This window comes from Podarcis filfolensis, assembly GCF_964270895.1.
Source record: "Podarcis filfolensis genome assembly, chromosome: 6".
Lineage (NCBI taxonomy): Eukaryota > Metazoa > Chordata > Lepidosauria > Squamata > Lacertidae > Podarcis > Podarcis filfolensis.
In genome coordinates this window covers 52,910,972-52,929,507 of record NC_139609.1, presented here as the reverse complement: position 1 = coordinate 52,929,507, position 18,536 = coordinate 52,910,972, and the positions used below count along the sequence as shown (strand labels likewise).

At 42.4% G+C, this 18,536-nt stretch overlaps 1 protein-coding gene across 3 annotated transcripts in view; it reads left to right on the top strand.

Annotated features, from left to right (window-relative positions):
• The window catches only part of CACNA1S (calcium voltage-gated channel subunit alpha1 S), a 58,048-nt gene extending 39,512 nt beyond the window's left edge, over positions 1 to 18,536 (top strand). For 2 of the 3 annotated variants that reach the window (XM_083617779.1, XM_083617780.1), the window contains 15 exons: positions 103 to 240; positions 410 to 475; positions 1,764 to 1,855; positions 2,391 to 2,550; positions 4,193 to 4,320; positions 6,205 to 6,301; positions 7,203 to 7,305; positions 8,292 to 8,393; positions 9,136 to 9,260; positions 10,717 to 10,845; positions 11,806 to 12,014; positions 14,042 to 14,109; positions 14,684 to 14,787; positions 16,601 to 16,726; positions 17,876 to 18,536. In XM_083617779.1, coding sequence (XP_083473905.1) covers positions 103 to 240; positions 410 to 475; positions 1,764 to 1,855; positions 2,391 to 2,550; positions 4,193 to 4,320; positions 6,205 to 6,301; positions 7,203 to 7,305; positions 8,292 to 8,393; positions 9,136 to 9,260; positions 10,717 to 10,845; positions 11,806 to 12,014; positions 14,042 to 14,109; positions 14,684 to 14,787; positions 16,601 to 16,726; positions 17,876 to 18,040 — 1,812 coding nt within the window. In that variant the 3' untranslated portion in view covers positions 18,041 to 18,536. Of the gene's footprint in view, positions 1 to 102; positions 241 to 409; positions 476 to 1,763; positions 1,856 to 2,390; positions 2,551 to 4,192; positions 4,321 to 6,204; positions 6,302 to 7,202; positions 7,306 to 8,291; positions 8,394 to 9,135; positions 9,261 to 10,716; positions 10,846 to 11,805; positions 12,015 to 14,041; positions 14,110 to 14,683; positions 14,814 to 15,186; positions 15,314 to 16,600; positions 16,727 to 17,875 lie in introns of those variants that run through there. The other variant, XM_083617781.1, reaches the window with a different exon arrangement.

The following is an 18,536-nucleotide window of genomic DNA, read 5'->3' as shown; positions in this document are numbered from 1 at the left end:
GGCATGCCTGCTGAACACATCAGATCTACTCTTGAATGAAGTTTATCTCCTTCTACCTGCTTCATGCTTGTTCACTGCCCAAGGGATGTGCTCCTTCCACAGCAAGCCATAGATCCTGATGAGGGTGGCCGAATCTCTATCACTTTCTTCCGGCTTTTCCGTGTCCTACGGCTGGTAAAACTGCTGAGCCGATCAGAAGGCATTAGAAATCTGCTATGGACCTTCATCAAGTCTTTCCAGGCAAGTGCATCACATTGGCTGAAAGGGCGTGAGCCCAGCTCCTGGAGCTTGAAGAGTTCTAGAGGTTGGGAACAAGCATTGTGATTCAACGCTTCCCATCTCATTTGAGGCTCATGACCTTGCGCTGCAGTTTTGCGACCCTTGGGTTCTTCTCTCTTTTGTTCTGCAGGCACTGCCCCATGTGGCCTTGCTGATTGTGATGTTGTTCTTTATCTATGCTGTGATTGGGATGCAGGTGAGGATACACACACACAAAAACTCTCTCAGTGGCAGTGTAAGCCAAGATCCCAGTTATAAACCATCGATGGTAATAAGGCCAGATATCATATTGTCATTCCATTCTATTCCTTGGAAGCTTTCCTCAGTCTCAGCTCCCCATTCTCCTCATCCCAATTGCTTGGGACACCATGTATCCTGCAGAGGTTTTGAAACAAGGTGTATCTTTCTTGACATGGTGCCTGATCTGGCCCATTAAATAATTATACCTTGCAGGTCTCATGTCCTTCTTCACTGACCTGCAAACAGAGATGTCACTCCAAAGGATGCCACAAGAATTTAGTTCCTTTGGGCTTTCAGTCTGGAGTTTTACAACCCAATCCTAGGCATATTTGCTCAGTAATAAGTCCCATGAGTTCTATGGGACTGACCACTGGTGTAAATGGCTTTAAACAGGGATTAGTTAAATTAATGGAGACCAGATCTGTCCTCAGCTAATAGCTGAATGGAACCTCCAGGGTTAAAGGCAACTGGCCTTTAAATACCAGTTGCTGTGGGGGAAATGGCACAGAGAAGGGCTGTCCCCTTCATTTTGTCCTTGTAGGCTTCCCAGAAACATCTTGTTGGCCATTGTATGAAGCAGTGTTGGATTAGATGTTCCCTGGGCCTGATTCACGAGAGCTTTTGCTATGTTTGTATGAGTTCAGCGTAACATCATCATCATCATCATTTATTATTTATACCCCGCCCATCTGGCTGGGCCCCCCCAGCCACTCTAGTCTCTAGAAAGCTTGAGGTTTGCAACTGTAGTCACTTCACTTCCTTGGTGGGGTAGGATGAGGGGTGTCAGCAGTCAGAAAGACAGTAAACAACTAAAGTCGAAAGCAGCAATTGGTTAGATTCAGACTTAGATTGCACTCTTACACGACTTAAAGAGTCATGACTTCTCCCAAAGAATCCTTGGAAATGTAGTTTACTAAGAGTCTCCTAACAACTTTCAGGATCCTTAACAAACTTCAGTTCCCATGATTCTTTGGGAAAGGGGGAGGGAGAGAGCCATGAATTTTAGAGTTGTATGAGATTGCTTTAAACTGTATACTGTGGATGTGAGCCAAGTCATGAGGAGACCCATTGAAATTGACGTTAGTCATGCCTAACTTGTTCAATTGATTTCAGTGAGTCTACTCTAAACATGGCTAAGGCTATATCCAACCAAGTAGCAAGAAACAAAAGGAAACTGGTACAAAGAGAACAGGTTTTGGTACAAAAAGTGCAGGTTTGTCACAGTGGCACTTTCTGATTTACAGATGTTTGGGAAAATTGCTCTGGTGGATGGAACCTATATAAATCGGAACAACAACTTTCAGACGTTCCCACAAGCAGTGCTGCTGCTATTCAGGTCAGTATGACTGTACATTTAAAGTGCGTTCAATGCACACTTAAAGCACATGACTTTCCCCTCAAATAATCCTGGAAAATGTAGTTTCCCCCTCACAGAGCTGCCATTCCCAGGACCCTTAACAAATTACAGTTCCCATGATCCTTTTTTTTTGGGGGGGGAGCCATGTGCTTTAAACACATGGCATGTCCTGCCCATTCCCTGAGTTATGACCCTGGCACTTCCACAATACCTCCTCAGTCTTCATATGCTGGTGGTCACTATTTTATTTATAAGCCACCTTGAGCCCCAGTTTTGGGGAAAGACGGGCTATAAACAATAACAACATGTCAGAATAGACCCTTAGTGTTGGGTTCACTCCTCATTTTAATTCTGGCAACTCAGAAATGAAAGTCCCACAAATGGAAACGAGGTAATGGTTGCAATTTTGCAGTACCCAGGATTAGAGTCCTAGAATGCTGGTCATTCCATATCCTCTAATCTAGAGAATACTTTCTGGAAAGGGGCCCCTGCCTCACTTTATCCCTTTCTCTAGGTGTGCAACTGGTGAGGCCTGGCAGGAGATCTTACTGGCTGCCAGCTATGGCAAGCAATGTGACCCTGAGTCTGACTTTGCTCCTGGGGAAGAATATACTTGTGGCACAGACTTTGCTTATTTCTACTTAGTCAGCTTCTACATGCTATGTGCATTCCTGGTAAGCTATTTCTGTTCTCTGATCTTGTGCTTATTTCCTAGTCAGTTAGCACATACTTGAAGCATATGGATAAAGATGGCACAGTAGCAATCATCATTAAGGGACGAACTAGACATGATCATGGGGGGCGTTGAAGGTGGTTTGATGGAGGAAATTGCTGCATGTGATGCATAACATCATCCTACTTTCACCTTTGGCCAAACAGGTTTTGCAAAACTGTGGGTCAAATCAGAAATTTGTGTGTATGTTGCAGGAGGCAATGATGTCTCCCAAACCATTTTCAGCTCACTTTTTAAAATACTCCCCTCTCTCCTTCAAAGACCTTGTAGCATTTCTTCAGCAGTAGTCTTGGCTTTACACATAGTTCAATTCATTCTTGCTGGTAGAAGGGGACTCCAGAAATGGGGTTTAGGAGCTGCTGATCACCAGTCATAGCTCAGGGGCCAATCTGCGACCATCAAATCCACTCAAAGGCTGTAAATTCAGGAACAATTCAGAAAGCAGGTATTGTTGTGTTTGCTGTTGAAAGGCAATCAAAGGCCATTATGGAGAGGGGGAAAGAGGGAATTTTGCTTGTGAATGAAATGCATTGAGCTAGGTTGTTGCTCTTCCTCTTTCCACCTGAGTTGCCAATGTGAAGGAGTCTTTAACCTGCTTTATTTACCTCTATACCAGTTTTCATCTGCTATAATTATTTAGTAAGATTAAGGGAAGATTAGATTAACATTACTTATTATTACTATATTTATTAAATGTACGGTATTAAATGTGCGGTATTTAATAAATACTAAACACTAAACAATAAATAAATAATAAACATATAAAGCTGCCCATCAATAAACATTCCTTAGTCAGTTTGCAGCAAATAAGCTACTGACATTTGTCATGCTGAGGAAACAAAGCCCTGGCCTGGGCACTCATTAAATATTCTGTCTCATTTTAGTCTTCTCAGGTGGCCACAGTTCATATTAACACATAGCTATAAATGTGTAATGTAGCCCTGGAATTCTCTGCTTCCTTCTCTCATCAGTTTTGCCTCTTAGGCACTGTGGCAGGTCAGTTCTGTTACATCCAAGGCTGAGAGCGGTGATCAATGTGGCAAGGGAATCACACGAATGATTTGTCACAATCACAAACAGCAAGTCAATGTGACACCACAAGCAGCCCAGCACAGTGGTGTGCTCAGTCATTGCTTGTACTTCTGGAGCACGCTTGTATAAAGACCACTCTTCTCCTGGCACACTATCCTGGTTGGCTGCCTGATGGATTTGCACATATGAACTGACCACTTAGGCTGTTTCTACACATGCACTTAAATCACATCTCTTCCTCACCGGCCCCAAAAGGATCCTGGGAACAGTAGTTTCTTAAGGGTACTGGGAATTATAGCTCGGGGGGGTGAACCACTGTTCCAAGGATTCTGGGTGGAAGGGTGTATTCACAAGCCTAAGAATTGAACCAACCAATGTTGCAGAATGCCTGTGACATGCATTGCCTTCCCAGACAAACTACCCCTTTGAATATTTAGTTTTATGTGGGATGGTATACAGGCCTTCTGCCAACTTCATTCCAGTGAGCAGCTCAGAGGACCGTTATCCTCTGCTATCTTTCACCTAAGCTGTGCCAATGTATATCTCCTTAGATTATCAACCTCTTTGTCGCTGTTATCATGGACAACTTTGACTACCTCACACGGGATTGGTCCATATTGGGTCCTCATCACCTGGATGAATTCAAAAAAATCTGGGCAGAATACGATCCTGAAGCCAAGTGAGAACTATCAGTTATTACATTTGTAATCACTGGATCTGCGGGACAACTAGACATGAAGTCTATCATGTAGTTTGACCTATTGTCAATTTTTTTGTTTATGTTAAAATAATAATTAGCCGGTACATGCTTATGCCATGGTCTTGATCAGAATCACACCCCATTTCTGCTATCCACAGTGAAAGGAAACCTTCCATTGATGCCCTACACCAGCTTTTTCTTTTTTTAATCAGCTGTGCGAAAACAGATTACTTGGCAAATGTCTTGTCTAATTTGGCTCTGAGTTTCTACTGGCACTGGAAAGAGAGCTCAATGTAACTTCCTAGAAATGTTGTGGGATGTCAATGCTTGGAAGGCATATGAGTATAAAGTCAGATGTGTGATAATAGAATGAGAAATATTGGTATGAGCTCTTTTCATTTATCAGATTGTTTCAGCCTTAATATAAAACCTTGATTTATTACACTGACTTGGAATCCCCATGAATTTATTAGAAGGTATGTTTCAAATAGGGACATCAGGGGTTTCTAGCTGTGGTCATTCTTGCCCAGGTAAAAGGGAACTCAGGACGCAAGGGAGAAACGTGCTAAGAGGAAGGCACGCTTGGCAAATCCACACCGTGATCAACTCCCGCCCAGAAACCAATGTCCCCACTGTGGAAGGACGTGTGGATCCAGAATTGGCCTCCACAGTCACTTACGGACTCATTGTTAAAACTGTGTTTATGGAAGACCATCTTACTTGGCTACAAGTGATCGCCAAAGAAGAAGAAGAAGAAGATATAGTATTTTGTTCCCAAATTATGGCAGGGTAGATTTAGAATGTCTGATGCCTCTTGAGACACAGCAGGCTAGATCAGGTGTGAGAAAGGACTTTCCAAGTACTCAGAGTGATTTATTTGCCTGGGCACGTGACTAACACCCATTGGTGAAATCTAGAATTGCTCTTTGCAGTGTAGGACAGACATCCTTTAAATAAATAAAATGTGGTCAAGATCACTTTTTTAAAAATACAGTTGTCTCTTGTGAGAGCTTTTTATAAACCAGGAGACCCACTTTACAGATTGTGCTCACATAACAATAATGCATAAACTGATATCTGTTTTTGCATTTCTTTATCATGGAGGTGTGCATACAGGAGGGAACTGGGATTCGTTATGGCTTCCCATTGCCTCGCCTGTACATGTCATGGTGAACCTGTGTTTTATCACAGTGCCACATATGTGGCAGGGGGACTGGCTTATCAGACTACATTGTTTCATATAGCACATTTGTATATCGTATGTGCAAAAGATTTCAGCCCATGTGGGTCCTCACCTATCCACAAAGCTGGAGGGCGTTGAGACCTTGCCCACCCACTCAGCATTCCACATGGTGGGCTTCCTACTTTTTAATGTGCTCTAAGGCAGAAAGTACCTGCCTCTTTCAAGGATACTTCAAAACATATACCGTATTTTTCGCTCTATAAGACACACCAGACCACAAGACGCACCTAGTTTTTGGAGGAGGAAAACAAGAAAAAAAATATTTTGAATCTCAGAAGCCAGAACAGCAAGAGGGATCGCTGCGCAGTGAAAGCAGCAATCCCTCTTGCTGTTCTGGCTTCTGGGATAGCTGCGCAGCCTGCATTCGCTCTATAAGACACACACACACATTTCCTCTTACTTTTTAGGAGGGAAAAAGTGAGTCTTATAGAGCAAAAAATACGGTATGTTTAATTGTATGCTCCATCACCATGTCAAGAAAATAAGCAGGTGCTGTGTGTGCATTCACTGGGATTAGAGAATGGTCCAAATAGACATTTGAATTGTGGTCTCTTCAGCTCCCCGAGCTAGAAACTCGTGTGCCATTTTCTGCAACATGACTGTCTCTTCCTCTTCCTCAGGGGCCGCATCAAACATCTAGATGTGGTGACTCTGTTGAGACGAATCCAGCCTCCCCTGGGCTTTGGGAAGTTTTGTCCACACCGTGTGGCTTGCAAGGTAGGAGTCTTGAGGAAATGTTTCTTTACCAGTCCTAACTAGGTCTGAGGTCGTGTCCTAGTCTCCACCCCCTGGCCCCTGTACAAAATTCAGTCCTTATCACACTAGATTGTTTTTTTAAGCTGAAGGAATGAAGAACTGGTGTTTTTAATGCTATCTGTCAAATGGAGGGTAGGACACTGATTCCCTGGGTATGGCCTGAAGGGCACACAAGACCTTCGTCTCACTGAAGTGAAGCAGGTCTAGGTCTGCTCAGTGTCTGGATGTCTTGGGTTCCACCTTGAGAAAGGTGGAATATAAATTTAAGAAAATGAATAATGGTAATCTACAGTATAATAATAATAATAATAATAATAATAATAATAATAATAATAATATTTATTGTTTATACCCCAGCCACTCTGGGCGGCTCCCAGCAGAACACTAAAAACAGAATAAAACTTCAAACATTAAAAATTTCCCTAAACAGAGTTGCTTTCAGATGTCTTCTAAAAGTCAGATAGTTGTTTATTTCCTTGACATCTGATGAGAGGGCGTTCCACAGGGTGGGCACCACCACCGAGAAGGCCCTCTGCCTGGTTCCCTGTAACTCACGTCTCGCAGTGACAGAACCGCCAAAGGCCTTCAGAGCTGGACCTCAGTGTCCGGGCTGAACGATGGGGGTGGAGACGCTCCTTCAGGTATGGGACATATGGGTGTGTTCCAAGTGTGTTTGTTTGTGAATGTAAATTATACATTCAGTGCTATTTTTCTGGAAATTGGTGCCAGAATTCTCCATGAACCCTACTTCTCATATAATGACAATGGCACCCACCTGAGGGGTGCCAGAAGTGAGTTTCAGCATGCTCTGCCTGAAAAAAACCTGGGATATATTGTCTCTGACATGGTGTGTGTTTTGCAGCGCTTGGTGAGCATGAATATGCCCCTGAATAGTGACGGCACAGTCACTTTCAATGCAACACTCTTTGCTCTGGTGAGAACGGCTCTCAAGATCAAGACAGAAGGTGAGAGATGAAATGCATCAATAGCTACATCCATTCCTGGATAACTCATCTCACTCTCCCACAGCTGCCATTATTCATCTCACAAGTTCTGAAGAACATTAGTCACCTTATATGTCAGCAGAAGCTCTGCTGACCTCAAAATCCATTACTGCGTGATTACATAGGCCCAGCAGATGATGCCATAAATCAACAGTAACTAATGCCTTTCTGGTGCATTTAATCACAAGACCTCCAAGAGTCAGGTCTTCATCTGTTTTAAATTAGCATAAGTAGTTTCAGCGTGGAGCCATGCCAACTCCATGCCGCTTCTGGAGTTTTAAGGAGCCTAAGCTTTATCAAAGGCAGATATTAAGGATTTTGTCCACCTGAGGGTTGATAAGAATGAAAGCACTTACCTGTGTTAACACAATAATATTAACAACAGCAACATGTGCTATAGTTGTTGTCCTTGTAGCCAGCCTTATCTGGTCTGGAGACACCTCAAGGCAGCTAAAAATATTCAATGCAATGCAATGCAACAGCAGCCCCCCAAAAGAGCAGCAGAAACAACTTTTCTTTAACAAATCTGGACAGCAAGCCAACAATAAAGCTAATGTTTGATTTAAAAGGATCTCACCCCAAGTACCAGGCTGTACAGTAGTATGTCAGGAAGTGGAGGAGATTATGAGATTTTATTGTAAGGGATGCTAATGAATAAATTAAGAGAGCATTGATTAATTGGGCATGAGTACTTGTTGTCTGAGGGCAGACAATGAGGAGGATAGGATAAAGCATTGTGGCTGACTTACTGGTAATGTTTTGTTCAGTGCCATGCATGGATGCTTTGCATGAAGAAAACGCCTGGTTCAATCAGTTGGCACCTTCAATTAAAAAGAGTCTCGTGTAGCAGACTGGGAAATGTAGGAATATTGTAGATTCTACTGGATAAGACAGACCAATTATCTGAAGCAGTAAGTTTCATATAAAAGCGGTTGGTGCTTTTGCAGGTAACTTTGAACAAGCCAATGAAGAGTTAAGGATGATTATTAAAAAAATATGGAAGAGAACCAGCATGAAGCTCCTGGATCAAGTCATTCCACCAATTGGAGGCAAGTTCTTAATTTATTTATTTAAATGCCATTTGACCTTAACAAAAACCCTAAGCAGTTTACAAGAAATATCAAAGTTATCAATAGAAACTGTTTAAAACAAGAAATTTAAAACATTTAAAAAATAATAATTAAAAACAGCCATAATCTAAAAAGAGATTAAAACATGTCAACTTCTGTGTGCCTGGATAGGCTTACCGAAACAAATATGTTTAAAGGAAGCACTGAATAGAATGTGCAGGTGGCGCTGTGGTCTAAACCACAGAGCCTAGGGCTTGCCAGTCAGAAGGTTGCTGGTTCGAATCCCCACGACGGGGTGAGCTCCCGTTCTTCAGTCCCAGCTCCTGCTCACCTAGCAGTTTGAAAGCACGTCAAAGTGCAAGTAGATAAATACGTACCGCTCCAGCTGGAAACGCATGGCGTTTCTGTGCGCTGCTCCGGTTTTGCCAGAAGCGGCTTAGTCATGCTGGCCACATGACCTGGAAGTTGTCTGCAGACAAACACTGGCTCCCTCGGCCAGTAAAGCGAGATGAGCACCGCAACCCCAGAGTCGTCCGCGACTGGACCTAATGGTCAGGGGTACCTTTACCTTATTTCATATATATTTTTATCTCTAACCCTCTTTCTACAACTTGCATTTCACAAATCTCCTTTGTGTGTTCTCAAGCAGCCTGGCATACAAGTTGGCTGGGTTATTTTGCTGAGCAAACTTAATGTCTGCTTGTGGCTACTCCTCCTCCAGATGATGAGGTGACCGTGGGCAAGTTCTACGCTACCTTCCTCATCCAGGAGCACTTCAGAAAATTCATGAAGCGCCAGGAAGAGTATTACGGATACCGGCCCAAGAAGAATGCTGTTGAAATCCAGGTAAGTGAGAATTGGAACACACTTGACCCAGCAGAGTAGAAAGATTTCCAGCCCATAATGGAGTGAAAGAAAAGAAGGAAATGGAGGTGCTTTGGGTTCTCTCATACGCACCAGATTCCAGGTACTGTGACGCAGTTGTTTGCAGTTTTCATGGCCCTGTTTTGGGATTCTCTAAAGAGCTGGCATTTTAAACAAAATCATCTCTCTGCAAATATTCCCACAAAATTATTATCCCTTTCCCCCCATCTTCTCCCACAAAATGCTTATGGACAAATCTTTCTGGAATTTTTCATGCTTTGGGTTTCCTCTAGAATCGCTGCTCTTGGTTCATTCACTTTACAGGGGGCATTTGAATGACATTTGGTGCTTACAGGCAGGGGCTTGATATTGCAAATGGGTTGTCAACATACCTTGTAACTGGCCTTTGTAATTTATTAGATTTTCCCTGGAAAAAGGAAATCCAGATTCAGTGGTGGGTGGAGGAGAGACAATATGGTCTGGCATTTTGATACCAACAACATTGTGTGGACCCAGTTAAAAAAAAGAGAGAGAGAGCCATGCATGAGGAGCTGTCCTACAAAAAACACCCATCTGGGAGCACCCAGTAAAGTCCATCCTGTAATCAACGTCCATCTGGACACATCCATTGACATCAAATGTTTCTGTGTGCTCTTTTTGTTTTTGTTTTTGGAAAGAATTGGACAATAGCACAGTATCTGCATATGTAGATTGCCTTAGCTTTAGAGTTCCTCTGGGCAACTTGTTTATTGAGCATCCATCCTGAATTTCTTGCACAAAGCTTACACAGAGGTTAGATGATATCTGGCCTTTATTGTGCATTTGTTGTGATTTGTTTATAGGGTGGTTGTACGGCAATGAGCTTTCTAGCATTTGAAGAAGCATGGTTTTGATGTGTGTGGAAATTAATTGGGTTTCTAAGCCAATGCTTTCTGTTAGCACTTTTCCAGTCAATGCCATTTAGCAGCATGCATTTCTCTCTCTCTCTCTGATTATTTAAATTTGCCCTTTTCAGTCTAGGTTTTTTTGACGGGGGAGTCATCACACAGTAAAGCTTAAAATTTTAAGGGTGTTATAGCACATTTTAAAAGAACTTTTTAGAAAGATCAACATGCCACTATAATGCTGTGCTCAGGTGAATTTTCACTCCCCCGCCCCCACCAGCTATGTCACACCCACTTGTGTGATGCAGCATAACTGAGCGTTCCCCCTGTCAACATAAGCACTGGTTTATACACAGTACTTTGTGAAGCTGGCAAGTTCATAGCTGTGCATGATTAGGGATATATACTGTAAGAGCCTGACCTCCAAGTTAATTTCATGGGAAGGAAAGTCATCATGACTTAGGAGAAGGTGGTTTGGGTCACACCTTAACTCCCTGTTCTCCGGCATGAATGGTCCCTGCCAATGATAATCATTTCTGTGCTGTTTCAATGAGGCTGGCCTGAGGACCATTGAAGAGGAAGCAGCTCCTGAGATCAAAAGAGCAATCTCTGGGGATCTGACGGCAGAGGAGGAACTTGAGAGAGCCATGGTTGAGGCAGCAATGGAGGAGGGCATCTATAGGGTGAGTATGAGCACAGATATAAAGTTTGCTTAATGGGCATCCAATATATCCTTTAACCCTCAGCTGAAAACTTCAGCAATGACACACTTGCAGTGCTCCCCTCACAGAATGAGTCCATTCCCCACTCCGTTTGTCTCCTCATGAAGTTATCATTCAGTTTTGTTTCCTTGGTTGAATGTTAAAGAGCAGAAGCACCTGTGCTATTCTGTTTTCTGTTTGTTTGTTTGATTGATTGACTAAACTTGTGTTAGTGATCTTTTATATTCTTACGGAATACTCATTGTAATGGTAGGTGGAGGAGATAAAGCAGAAGTGGAATTCTAACCTAAGAGAAAGTTGAGACCCCCACAGATTATGGGAGACACCCAACACATTTACTTCAAATTGTGGCTCCTTGTCAGCCATCATTCAATGTTAAGCACCCCGAATCGAGTTAAAGAAACATACAACAAATAAAGCCGAGGCATCCTGAAGCTCTCTGTGGTGTGTGTATTTATATACAAAATATTTTGAGCAAAATAAAATGTGCACACACATTTCTACTATTTTCGGTTAACATAAGTAAAATATTAAATATGGAGAACCCCAAGATAATAATAACTAGGTAGGTTGAGTCCACCCTTTAAAATAATTAGGTCAGGCTTCCTCAACATCAGTCCTCCAGATGTTTTGGGACTACAACCCCCATGATCCCTAGCTAGCAGGACCAGTGGTCGGGGATGATGGGAATTGTAGTCTCAAAACATCTGGAGGGCCGAGGCTGAGGAAGCCTGAATTAGATAGTTGTAGACATAGTAGTTTAAAACACTTTGAATATAATGTTTGGTTTGCCCCTAAATATAATTTGTTCTTTCTCACTAACTAGATCTTGTTCCCTCCATCCCCCAGCTGGAACACAAAGGACTTAAGAAAGACCAAAATAACAGTCTCCTCTCTTTTCTCTCCTGCCCTTGAATGCAGAGGACAGGGGGGTTGTTTGGCCAGGTTGACACCTTCATGGAACCAAGCAGCCCGCTACCACCTCATGTGGCTAGCCAGAGACCTCTACAATTCACCGAGATGGGAAGCGAAGATTTGGATTCCCCTGTATTCCTTGACGACTTCCCACCAGGAGGGGGTGGCAATGTGAACAACAGCAACAGCAACGCCAACAACAATGCAACAACAGGGTAAAGCCCAAGAAACCGAGAGCATAACAAGCTGAGAGAGTAGCATTCCTTTCAGAGGGCTGATTCTGGCATGAGATTGGACCACTAAAGATTGGATTTTGCAGTTTCTGAGCCCTGATATAACATGATAGGGCTAGAATTGTCCTAAAGCTTTTCTTTAAAAGTTTTTCATTGATTGCTGAGTGGGGGAATGGGGGTGGGCAAGTTGGAGAAGAAAATGAATTAGTATTCAGGAGTTATAGAAAAATTGGAGGAAGGGTGACTTACCAGTAAAGGCGGAGGTGGCAACCCTAAAAAAAACCACAACCCACTTTCCTTCATTTTAAAGAAATTTTCCCAACTGATTGAAGCAGCCAAGAACTGTTGTAATCAGTAGCCAGCTAGGCTACCACGTTCTCTCACAATATTCCTGATGCATTTTGGGGGGGAAAGATGGCAGCAGTAGGGGATACCATCAGTCCCTCGCCCCAAGTTATAATACATATGGAGCAACACTAAGTTATGACGTAACATCATTTGAAATGAAGCATTATGGGAGAACATGCTGGCCCGGCTTGCTGTGGCCAGGTAAATTTATGCAAGAGGAAATGGGAGGTGGTATGTTTCCGAATACCAGTTTCTGGAAACCACAGGAGGGGAAAGTGCTGTTGAATTTGAGTCCTACTTGCATGCTTCCCATAGGCATCTGGTTGGCCACTGTGAGAACAGAGAACATGGGCCATTGTCCTGTTCCAGCAGGCTGTTCTTATATGCTTGTGACATAAGGGTTCTTAAAAAAAATGCACCATTACCTCTGCCTTTACTGGTAACCCCACCTTTGCTAAAAAATGAAAAAAATAAACTTTCTCTACCCTGGGAATGTTATCAAAGTGCCTTCCACTAACCACCGTAAGGGACACCACCCAACACCTTCTCGTCACCAAAATCCCACCCAGAAAAAGAGAAGTCATATTGATCACTTCTGAAAGGTGCTGAGCTTTAGCTTTCATGGCAAGAGCATTCCAGAAGTGATGGGAACCCATGAGAATGCCCTTCTCTATGCCCTCGCAGTGGTAACTTAGTGCATGGATGTTAAACCTTAGAAATGCTTTGGGATATACAGGTGGCAATAGGTTGCGCCCAACTTTTTGAAAGCTTCAAATGGTGGATAGGGGATACAGAGCATGTATGGTATGTTTTCAATTCTTTCTGTGAAGAGAAAGTAGCATTCTGTACTGAGTGAAACTTTTAAACCATCATAAAGAGAAGCCTCTTTGAGGATTGCATCACATATATATATTTAGCTGTGGTACGCACACGCGCGCACACACACACACACACACACAGGCTGGATCTAGACACATCAAAGAAGCATTTCAGTTAAATGCATTGTAAATTTAAACAGAGAAAAACGGGACTCCACAGCACCATCTGGTATGTTATATTGCATATACAACACATATAAATCGCTTTTTCTTTACTAATCTAGCTGAGTCCAAAGAGAGAAGGAAAAGATTGGAAAATGGAAAAGAAAGTGCTGGAGAGCTATGGTCTGGTCAATAACTCTGGGTTGTTGTTTTTGATGTAAAATCATAGTCTTCTGGGTCACCCTAAGGTAAAGGTAAAGGGACCCCTGACCATTAGGTCCAGTCGTGACCGACTCTGGGGTTGGGGCGCTCATCTCACTTTATTGGCCAAGGAAGCCGGCGTACAGCGTCCGGGTCATGTGGCCAGCATGACTAAGCCGCTTCTGGCAAACCAGAGCAGCGTGCGGAAACACCGTTTACCTTCCCACCGGAGCGGTACCTATTTATCTACTTGCACTTTGACGTGCTTTCGAACTGCTAGGTTGGCAGGAGCAGGGACCAAGCAACGGGAGCTCACCCCGTTGCGGGGATTCGAACCGTGACCTTCTGATCGGCAAGTCCTAGGCTCTGTGGTTTAACCTACAGCGCCACCCACGTCCCTTGGGTCACCCTAAAGAGTACTAATAGTTGTTTGGGACAAGGTATTTTCTTGGAACTTACTATCAGTGCTTTGCTCCATAGGGTGATGTATGAGAATGAACTAGTGAGAGAGAAGATGCTACCGTCATCTCATCGGCTACCTGACCTAGGTGAGTTCTTGCTAGGGCTAGAATTGTCCTAAAGCTTTTCTTTAAAAGTTTTTCATTGATTACTGAGTGGGGGAATTGGAGAGGGCAAGTTGGGGAAGAAAATGAATTAGTGTCCAGGAGTTTCCAGGGCCAGTCTAATCTCATAATCCCTATACAGTGGTACCTCGGGTTACATACGCTTCAGGTTACATATGCTTCAGATTACAGACTCCGCTAACCCAGAAATAGTACCGGTACCTTGGGTTAAGAACTTTGCTTCAGGATGAGAACAGAAATTGTGCTCCGGCAGGGCGGCGGCAGCAGAAGGCCCCATTAGCTAAAGTGGTGCTTCAGGTTAAGAACAGTTTCAGGTTAAGAATGGACCTTCAGAACAAATGAAGTACTTAACCCGAGGTACCACTGTATGCCTATACTCAGGTTAGTGTGGGAGGAGGTTAACTGCCGATCTGACAAAGGAGACTGTGTAATGAAAGCGTTTGCAACCGGCATGGGTCTAGTCAAAATATCACCTTTTAAGACTTGGGAAATGTAATTATCTCTGATTCCTTTTGTCTCTTTTCCCTCTCCCCTCTAGCCAGCAAATGCTCTATTCGGGCTAAAAACCGTAAAGGAAAAATGAGCAAGGTGCCAGCTCATGGTGTCCAGAGCGAATCAGAACTACAGTTTTCCATCCAGCAGGTAAATGCTGCATTGCTTCACTTTAGGCATTGAAATATACTCGCAAAGTGATTTCATGCTCTTTATTCAGCTCATAGTGGTGAGGAGGAATGAATGAATGTAAGTCCCCTCAAAGTATCTGCTTTATATACATTATTTACACAATGGGCTGCACATGATTGGCTAATTCCGGAATTCTACTGTAAGCCCATCAAGTTGTGGATTCACTTCTATCTGGAGCATGATTGGGTGGTTCCTGCCAACCAATCATACTGCTGCATTGTTCTAGGACCAATCAGACTGCTGCATTCTGAATCCTATTGTTCTAGGACCAATCAGACTGCTGCCTTTTGGATCCTATTGTTCTAGGACCAATCAGACTGCTGCAGTTTGGATCCTATTCAACTCAGTACATAACAGGCATGCTAAAGAGACCACAACCCAAGCTGTGCTTTCAGTGTTCCCCATAAAACTCCATCAGATACAAAAGACAGGATGTGTACATATATGGGCTACGGTCCCATTAGAATGATTGCGCATTGTTCAAGTTTGCTTTTCCACAATCAGCTGAAAGCAGAATTAATATGATTCCACACGACACTTAATATAGTGCCATATTACCCAGCAGTGGCCTTCCCCCATAGCCAAAACCCTTCTGTAAAGTTTGTTTGCATTTAAGCCTCACTCAGCAAAAGTCATTTTCAGCTTCTGAAATAACCACCCTCAGTTGCTCATTAATTTCAGTTTCATTTCCCTTGGAGGAGGGTTTTATTTATTTATCCCATTATTATTTTTTGTTTTCAGTTGTCTATCACTGTGTGTGTGTGTATGCCTTTTTTGATATTATAATAATAAGGTGCTAATACTCAAGCCTTGATAAAAGTGGTACAAAATGGCTGCCATAGAGGGGACTGTACTCCATACAATAAGTACCATCTCTCTCTCTCTCTCTCTCTCTCTCTCACACACACACACACACACAGAGAGAGAGAGAGAGAGAGAGTTCATTACATGAACATGGAAAAAAGTAAAATAATGGGAGGAAATCAGTAATTTAAGTCCTCTCACATGAGAACAGAAACTGACAATAAAGGGAAATTCAGAGGCACTGTTCTGTGGATTGATGAATGTCAGCCACACTCAACAGGAAACAATAAAAGGATAGAACCACTGAGGAAGAAACTTAATTGAAGGACATTAGCTTTGAAAACATTCAGTTGTGGTCTGCCTATTCACAGTGGACAGGCTGACTCTGCAACTGCACTTGCAGTTTTTTTAAAAATTGCCACAGATCAGTTCTGACAAAATGCCAGAGGGCAACACAGGGAAAATGGAACTCAATATATCAGCAATGTCATCTGGACTACTCAAGGAAATTGGGTCTTGCATCCCCTCTTAAACATCCACACAGGTGGATAGTGCCTGACGGATGCACCCACTTGCAGTAAACACAATTCATTTGATGTTGAGGTTGTGCCAGACCATCTCCATTAGAGGACACTTTTGTCCATCTCCTCTTCCAATATCAGATGAAACTCAAAGGGGTGGGGAGCATCATGGCATATCCAACTATCCAAGCCGTATTTTATGCACACACCTTGCAACGTTATATGAACAGTATTTTAATTCTTAAAATATGGGCAGGAATCACTTTATCCTCACTGTAGATATGTCCGTCTGCAAATTGTGCCTCAGGATCAATGGGGATAACAATCTTAATAAGGAAGGTCACCGGGGCGGGGGCAGGGCGTGCTGCACTCTGGGTAATAAAGAGGCTGGTGGTTGATGCCACTCAGATCTATCTGGTCTTGTTTCCATGCAATTTCCCCCAAAGAAGTCCATTGGCTCACAGCAGGAGTCCAATGATGACGAAGGGTTACCATCTACAAGCAGCAATGAAGGATATGCACTAAGGAGTATGGAAACCTCTTCCCCTGCCTCCCTTCAGCTCATCCAAGAGGTACAGCTGTTGTTTTTTTAAAAAATATTTTATTTATGATTTTCAGTTTTATGCATTTCAATAATCTTACAATCCTTTTAACATTTCAAAACTTGTCTACCTTCCTCCTCTTTCTGCAGTTCCTTAAATTTATTTTTAATATTTTCTGCATATCCAAATTAACTTAATTTGTTCATTTATTCATCTACTTTAAATATAAAGTAGAGCTTATAAAACTGCAGGTTAGATCTTATAAAACATGGCAGGTTATAATCCTGCCAATGTTTTTACCTGTTTACAGTTTGTTTGTAAATATTCAGTAAACCATTTCCATTCTTTTATTAAAAGTTTGTTATCTTGATTTCTTATTCTTCTGGTAAGTTTCACCATTTCTGCATATTCCATTAGTTTTGGTATCCATTCTTCTTTTGCTGGGACTTCTTCTTTCCATTTTTGGGCAAGTAACATTCTTTTTGTTGTAGTCACAAACATGAATAAATTTTTTTACAGTTTGGGTAGTTCTGTCCCTATAATTCCCAAAAGGAAAGCTTCTGGTTGTTGTTGTTTTTTACAAATGTTATTTTAAACATCTTTTTCAATTCATTATATATCATTTCCCAGTAAGCTTTAACCTTCCTACAAGACCACCACATATGATAAAAATAACCTTCTTTCTCTTGTCATTTCCAATACTTATTTGATTTGGATTTATACATTTTTGCCAATTTCTTGGTGTTAGGTAACATCAATACATCATTTTTATATAATTTTCTCTTAGACCATAACATGCTGTAAATTTTATAACCATGTTCCACAATCATTCCCATGGTGCCATATCTATATTATGACCAATATCTATTGCCCAATGTATCATTGCAGGAGGTACAGCTGTGGGCATCACACACAAGTTCATTGGAAGTGGTTGGGGTTTGAGAGAGGGTCAAAGGAAGGGACAAAATGGGATGTTGAAGAAGGGAAATAGGGATGTCGGAGAATTCAGTCCTAAATGGGAAATGGGAGTGAAAAATCACCACAATTAGCATGGATCCGTACAGAACAGAACTGACACATTTCTTTAGTCTGTGTTATTTTCTGCATTGTTTTTGGTGTTTCTCTTCCACTGAAATGCATTGACATTAATTGCATGGGCTTCCATTTCTTCTCCCACAGGCTCTGAGTTCTGGAGGACTTGAATCCCTGGCTAAAGACTATTCGTTCCTGAAACTGGCAAGAAATGAGATGGCTGCTGCCTTCCAGGTGGAGGTGACTGAGGTGGAGGAGATTGCGGCTGCTTTGTTGAAGAGAAGGGAAACCGACTCAAATACATCTTTGTAAAAGGCTCATTGCACGGCCATTCCAAATTACAGACTGTGAGATCTTTCCCCCAGCCTTATCTCTTTTTTCCCCAGCAGGGCTGCTATAAAGTGCTACCCGTTTGTCTGCTTCGGGGTGGTTACCATGAAAGCACTGCATTACTTGCTCACAGCAATCCCTGACTGGTTGCCATCAGCAGCATAACAGGCTAATGGAAAAGATGGCAGAGGGAAACCTACTTTCCTTGGCTATCAAAGGAGGAGATTTTTTTTTAGAAATAGAACTCCCCAGGTGTTTCTCCCAGCAGGGTCTCCTTGCTCTCATGAGATCGACAGCATACAAGCTAGATGATAGATCACCAAATATTCCCAATATTTAATATCAAAGATCCCTCCTACCTAGCGAATTTATTTCCTCTGGGAAACATCTTGAAAAGTGCCCTTTGATTACATTGTTTTGAACAGAAAGTAAAAATGATGAAAAGCTAGCACTTTTAATAAACTGAAAGAACCAGGAA